This window comes from Babylonia areolata, chromosome 23, assembly GCF_041734735.1.
Source record: "Babylonia areolata isolate BAREFJ2019XMU chromosome 23, ASM4173473v1, whole genome shotgun sequence".
Lineage (NCBI taxonomy): Eukaryota > Metazoa > Mollusca > Gastropoda > Neogastropoda > Buccinidae > Babylonia > Babylonia areolata.
Window position 1 is genome coordinate 28044383 of NC_134898.1, and position 7500 is coordinate 28051882.

The window sequence follows — 7500 nt, forward strand, 5'->3', positions numbered from 1 at the left end:
ACAACTTTTTCCATCTTATAAATGGAAAATTACAGGGGGAGAAATGTGGATATTGCCCAAAACAATCACGTACATTTTCTTGTAATACTATACAGTTTATACTTTATTAAATCATGTCTGCTGACTTGTCCTTGCTGTATGTTTTCTAATTTTTCTAATAGTCTCTTTTCTGAGGGAGGGCAAGTAGAAGTTTGGGGGCACAATTTTTTTTTAAAATATATTTATTTAATTTAATTTATTTTACTTGTCATCAGGATACCTGAAACTTATCAGAGAGTTTCTTGCCCTGGCAGCTGACTGGAATCTCAAACAGTTTGTTGTCAAGGTTAACAGCTAATTCAGTATTTGTCTTGGAAGTGCACTCTAATTTCTCCTTTTGTTTCCATTGTTCATTCTGTCTTTTCAGAATACACTTTTTTGTAAAATACATGAAATTATATAATCTGTAACTGAACTATGTTGTCTTTTAAAGATAATTTTTGTACAGTCACTTTGAAATCTTCTTTAGGTTTAGTATCAAATAATCAAGGTTTCATACTTTTCTGACACTTCTACAGGTATTCATTCACACACACACACACACACACACACACACACACACACACAATTTCAGTTTCAGTTTCTCAAGGAGGTGTCGCTGCGTTCAGACAAATTCATACTTTATGTATGCTACACCACATCTGCTAGACAGATGCCTGACAGCAGCATAACCCAACATGCTTGTCAGGCCTTGAGTGCATATTTGTGTACCTATCAGAGTGTATTCTGTGTGTAGAATTTTGCCAGAGGACAACACTTTTGTTGACATGGGTAATTTTACACACACACACACACACACACACACACACACACACACTCCTTGAGACTTTTAAGCAAGGGGGAACAACCCATAGTGGCATCAGTCTCAGGAATGTTTGAAAGTTGATTGCATCCCTTCAGTTGTGTGATCAAAATTCTTTTCAGCACATGGCAGAGAAGGGGATATTTCAGGAACGTTTTTTTGTTTTTATTTTATTTTATTTTATTGTATGACATGTCCTTCAAACTGTGCTCTTCCCAGTGTTTCATTGTCTTGTGTAGTATACCTACTTGAGGTACGTATTGTACCTATGCTGATTTTCTATTACCTGTGATGCAGTTTCAAGTGTCATGTTTGTGTTGTTGTTATAGTTGTTGCGAGTGTTGTATGTGAATACACATCTGCATTTTGTTTTGCAGGACATAATTATTTTCAGGACATAATGTTCAAATGATTTCAACACAGAGCGCAAATCCAATGTGTTTACTTTCACAGTTTCAACTGTAAGTACATGATACTCCTGTTTTTGTAGATTGGTACTATCATGGACTTACATGATGCCTGAGGAAATATTCTGGTATGAAAAAAGTATTTTAAATAATTCTACCAAAAGTCACAGCCACTATCCAGAAATCATAGAAATATATTTTCATGTTTGAGAGTGTTGCTGTCAGAAGTAATATGTTTTATCTTACAATGTTAAGAATCCCCTTCATGCTGGCAACACCTCCCCCAGATTCTGTGGTAGATCTGTAGCTTCTTCCTCCTGGAATTCTTGTATTTGTATTTGTATTTCTTTTTATCACAGCAGATTTCTCTGTGTGAAATTCGGGCTGCTCTCCCCAGGGAGAGTGTGTCGCTATACTACAGCACCACCCATTTTTTTTTTTTTTTCCTGCATGCAGTTTTATTTGTTTTTCCTATCGAAGTGGATTTTTCAACAGAATTTTGCCAGGAACAACCCTTTTGCCGTGGGTTCTTTTACGTGTGCTAAGTGCATGTTGCACACGGGACCTCGGTTTATCGTCTCATCCGAATGACTAGCATCCAGACCACCACTCAAGGTCTAGTGGAGGGGGGAGAATATCAGTGGCTGAGCCGTGATTTGAACCAGCGCGCTCAGACTCTCTCGTTTCCTAGGCGGACACGTTACCTCTAGGCCATCACTCCACTCCTAGAGCTCAACTTCATGAATTAGAGAATACAACTTAAAGAAACAGAACTGTGTATGTTTTATGTGAACGACAGCACAAAAAGCAATGATGACCATGTAATAATCAAATCTCCAACTTCATGAATTAGAGAATATAGCTAAAAGAAACAGACCTATGTATGCTTTATGTGAACAACAACACAAAAAATGATGACGACCATGTAGTACTTAAATCTCCAACTTCATGAATTAGAGAATATAACTAAAAGAAATGAAACTGTGTATGTTTTATGTGAATTATAGCTAAAAAACAAAACAAAACAACAACAACAACAACAATGATGGCCATGTAATACTCAAATCTCCAACTTCATGAATTAGAAAATATAACTAAAAGAAACAGAACTGTGTGTACATGCTTTATGTGAATGGCAGCACACAAAAACAATGGTGACCTTGTAATACACAAATCTCAGCTTCATGAATTAGAGAATATAATTAGAAGAAATGGACAACAGCACAAAAAAACAATGATGGCCATGTAAAACTCAAATCTCATCAGAGTCAACTTCATGAATTGGAGAATATCATGAAGAGAAATGGATAACAGCACAAAAAACAAAGATGATGATGTAATACTCAAATCTACAACCTCATGAATGAGAGAATATAACTAAAATGAAAGGAACTGTGTACACATGTCTTATGTGAATGGCAGCACACAAAAAGCAATGACAGCCATGTTGATAATAATAATAATAATAATAATAATAATAAAAGGACATTTGCTACACCCAGTCTAATGATACAAAAGCTCTGGGCATTTACAGTGAAAAATACAGTGACGTATGCATACTTAAAACACACGAATACACACACAAACACAAATTCTCCTCTGCTGCTCCAACTCAAACCCACAAACCCACACCCACTCCACACAAGATGTACACACAAACACACACATGCGTGCAAGCACATCTTGGCCGTTCAAAGCATGTGAACATGTGTTTCTTTGAAAATAGTAAATATAACCCGGGTTTGGCTTTGCAGAAGCAGTTTGCGGAGTGCCCTCCCCGGGTGTTCTCCGGCATCCAGCCGACAGGGGTCCCCCACCTGGGCAACTATGTGGGCGCCGTGCGCAACTGGGTGGAGCTGCAGCAGACGTTCGACAGCATGCTGCTGTGTGTGGTGGACCTGCACTCCATCACCCTGCCCCAGGACCCCGCCCTCCTCAGGTCTGGTCACCCTGTTCCATGCAGCTGTTGTTGTTTTTGTTGTATCGTATTGTATTGTATTGTATTGTATTGTAAGCTGAATCAGAACAGGCACAAATGAACACCTCCAAAGTCATTTGGGAGCAGTGCAGGGTCTCCTTCAGTTTGTGGCTTCCTGGCAAACTAACATTGATAGATCCCTGTGGACAACCGGCACGAAGACTGCAGCAGACGAACTGGGGTTTGGCTGTGTATGCGGGACCCAGATTGAGCAGATGCTATGTGCATATGATGTGGCAGAAAAAAATAGATGAATAGATATATATATCATATATCAATATTAAGGCGTGTAGGCCTGATAAGGCCATTTGCCCGCTTGAAGTCAGGAAGAAAAAGAGAGTCCCCACATATAAGCATTTTTCCAACATCGAGTGCGCAATGCTTGTCTGTTCATAAGTCAAGAAATGTCTTCATGAGTTTTGTATTTAAATTTCTGTAAATGAATGTCAAGATAATCTTAAAAAGTATACACTGTTCCTGTGTAAATAACATCTTGTGGCAAATTATTGCAAACATTTGCTACTCTCTTAATAAAAAAAAAAAAAGAAGTGCAAATCTGAATGTTTTAACTGAAACCTTTAACAGTTTGTAGGAATGTCCACTTGTAGCAGTGTTCACATTCAATGTAAACAAAGAATTTATAGTTCTACTGTCATATAATCCAGGAATCATTTTATACATCTCCGTTAAATCACCACGCAGTCTTCTATACTCTAAACTAGGAAAATGAAGTGCTTGCAATCTATTTTCATAGTCCATATCAGCAAAGCCAATAATTTATTATTATTTTTTATAGTAAATCTCTGTTGAACATTTTCAATACAGTCTGTATGTTTCACTAAGCAGTGTACCAAACAACACTCCCCTATTCAAAGACTGGCCTGATTAATGACTCAGATAATGGCACCATAATGTTCTTACTTTTACACTGTATATTCCCAGCTGACATCCCAGTCAGTCTATTGGCCTTTTTTTTTCTTTTTTTCTTTTTTTTTTTTTTGTTAATGGTTTCGTTAATATGAACACCAAGAGAGAGATCAGAGTCATAAATTAAAAACATAATATCATATCAAGTGTCACAGCTTTTAGGCTTTATCAGCCTTTTGCCTGATCAATTAGGACTTCTTTTAAATTTTTTTTTTTTAATACTTTATATAAGAGTGCACAACTACTAATGTTATGGCTAGCTTCCTATGGAGAAATTAACTTGGAATCCATAATCCTTCCAGTGCTTAATCTAATAAATTCTTAAAACTGTTAAGTGTTCCTGCAGTGACAATGTTTCTGTCCAGATTATTCCAGAAGTTAACAACCCTGTTAGTAAAAAAAGTGTAAAAAAAAAAATAAAAAAAAAAAAAAAAAAAAAGGTTTGATTTTGTGACCAGTCTTCATCAGTTTTAGTGGGTGTCCCCTGGTATGATTATTGTCCTTCAGAGTGAAAAGGTTTTGTGTAGTGCTCTTATCATAATGTCCATGTAGAATCTTATATGTCTCAATCATATCACCCTTTAATCTGTGATATTCCAGGCTTGGGAGTTTCAAACTAGTTAGTCTCTCTTCATACTACCTATCCCTATAATTTGTTTGGTAAATTTTTCTGTACATTTTCAGTCAAGTCATTATGTTTTCTAAGGTAAGGGACCATACCACATTACCATATTCCAGTATTGGTCTTACTTATGATAGTCAGTCGTGTCCGACTATGACTATCAGAACAGCAGAGAAGGCAACTGCTGTTCTGACTATTTGGGCTAGAATTTGATTATAGTGGAGAGTGTCTTGCCCAAGTTACATCCCCACTCTCTCAGCCAAGAGGGTTTTAGCACAGTCGGCGTTGGGATGGTTCCCAAAGGCCAACTAGCCCACAAGGCTGCAGCACTAAGAGCCAGTGCAATTTTGCCTCCTAGTTTGAGAGTCATAGTCCTTCACAAAAGACTAAGCTGTAAATGATTTCCCATTGACTGGAGAAACCATTGGTAATACAGCTCTCACTTTGTTGTTGGGTCTTACTAATGATTTGAATAATGGTACCATGACATCTTTATTTTCATACTGGGTAAAATGGGTGATCATGCCTGCTATTTTATTTGCCATTTTTACTCTAGCATTTATGTGCTGTTCAAAAATTTTTTATCCAACAAAATTACCAAATCCTTTTCTAACTTAGTTTCTTCTATATCATCAGAGTTCATATGATAAATGTTTTTTTGCGTTATCTTTACCAATGTGAAGTACTTTACATTTTTCATTGTTAAACTTAATTTGTCACGTCTCTGTCCATTTGACTAGTTTATCTATACTTTCTTGGAGCAGAATTTGTTTTTTTTTTTCATTTTTCATTCCACAGTAAGCCTTTGTGTCATCAGCAATTTTTTTTTTACAAAACACTCCAATACATCTGGCATATCATTGATAAAGTAAATGAATAATGTTGGCCCCAAAACACTTCCCTGAGGAACTCCACTAGTTACATTTGATGTGTCTGACCTCTCATCTGAAATGCTTACATACTGGTTTCTGTTATGTTAAAAGTCTTCTATCCAACCAAGTAAACTACCTCCTATACCATAGCCCTTCATTTTGTGTATCAGTCGTTTATGTCGAACCTTATCAAAGGCCTTTTGAAGGTCTATGTATACAATATCTAAAGGCATATTGTTGTTTATCATAATCATCCAGTCTTGAATAGTATTTGATAACTGTGTAACACCAGACCTTCCAGATATAAATCCATACTGGTAATTTGATAAAAGATTATTCTCAATTAAATGCATATTCAGCATATCTCTGATAATACCTTCGCAAGTTTTACATACCACAGATTTAAGACTAACTGGTCTGTAGTTACTTGGTTCGTTCTTATTACCTGTTTTGAAAATAGGTTTGACCTCTGCTAGTTTCCAGCTGTCTGGTACCTTCCCTTCCTTCAAACTTTTATCAAATAAGAATTTCAAAGGGAAAGAAAGAGCATCCCTTGTCTCCTTTGAAATCCTGGGGTGTACTCCATCTGGACCTGGTGACTTAGAGACGTTTAAACAAGACAGTTTATCAATGACTTGCTTTTCTGAGATTTCTGCATCAACTAAGGTATTGTCTGTTCTTTTTGGTAAGTGTAGGAGATTGTCAACATCCTCTTCAGTAAAAACACTTGTGAAAAAATCATTTAAGACCTCTGCCTTTTCTCGATTACTGTCTGTTAGGCTTAAAGAGGTTTGATGTGTCCTCTCTTGGTTTTGTTTTGGATGCAACATACGCATAGAAACTTTTGGGATAACTTTTTATATTTCTAGCCAGCTTCTTTTCATGTTTTTCTGATTTACGCATAGCCCATTTCTCTTGATTTCTGGCACGTGTGTATGCATTATAGTCTTCCTTAGTCCTGAATTTAATAATAAATAAGAATAAATAAGGAATATATAAACAAGCAAATAAATAAATAGATCAATAAATAAAAAAGTTTGTAATGTGCAGGCAGAACATCCTGGATATGACAGCATGTCTGTTAGCCTGTGGCATAGACCCCAACAAAACCATCCTCTTCCAACAGTCCAGGGTAAGTGCTTTGTGTCTGCCTGTCTCTTTCCATGTCTGTCTGTCTGTCTTGTCTGTTTCTCTGTCTGTCTGTGTGGAAACAGGCCATGAGAGCCTACAGCAAAAGGAAAAGAAAAAGTATTTGATCACCAAGTCGTAGTTTCCTGTGTCCAGTGTTTTTGTTGTTGTTTTTTTCTTGTGTGTGTGTGTGTGTGTGTGTGTGCGTGTGTGTGCGCGCGTGTGCGTGCGCACCATTCAGGTATGTGTGTCTGTCATTGTACATCATTCAGGTGTGTGTGTGTGTGTGTGTGTCTGTGTGTGTGTGTGTGTGTGTCTGTGTGTGTGTGTGTGTGTGTGTGTGTGTGTGTGTGTGTGTGTGATCATGCATCATTCAGGTGTGTGTGTCTGTCATTGTTCCTCATTCAGGTGTGTGTGTGTGTGTGTGGGTGTGGGTGTGTGTGTGTGTGATGGTGCATCATTCAGGTATGTGTGTGTGTCAGTGTATCATTCAGGTGTGTATGTGTGTCATTGTGTATCATTCAGGTATGTGTGTGTGTGTGTGTGTGTGTGATGGTGCATCATTCAGGTATGTGTGTGTGTCACTGTGTATCATTCAGATGTGTCTGTGTGTCATTGTGTGTCATTCAGGTATGTGTGTGTGTGTGTGTGTGTGTGTGTGTGTGTGTGTGTGTGTGTGTGTGTGTGTGATGGTGCATCATTCAGGTATGTGTGTGTGTCACTGT

General features: G+C 37.5%; 1 protein-coding gene across 1 annotated transcript in view; it reads left to right on the forward strand.

Moving 5' to 3' along the window:
- The window catches only part of LOC143298001 (tryptophan--tRNA ligase, mitochondrial-like), a 19014-nt gene that overhangs the window by 1777 nt on the left and 9737 nt on the right, over positions 1-7500 (forward strand). The window contains exons 2-3 of the mRNA XM_076610645.1: positions 3003-3187; positions 6698-6779. Coding sequence (XP_076466760.1) covers positions 3003-3187; positions 6698-6779 — 267 coding nt within the window. The remainder of the gene's footprint in view (positions 1-3002; positions 3188-6697; positions 6780-7500) is intronic.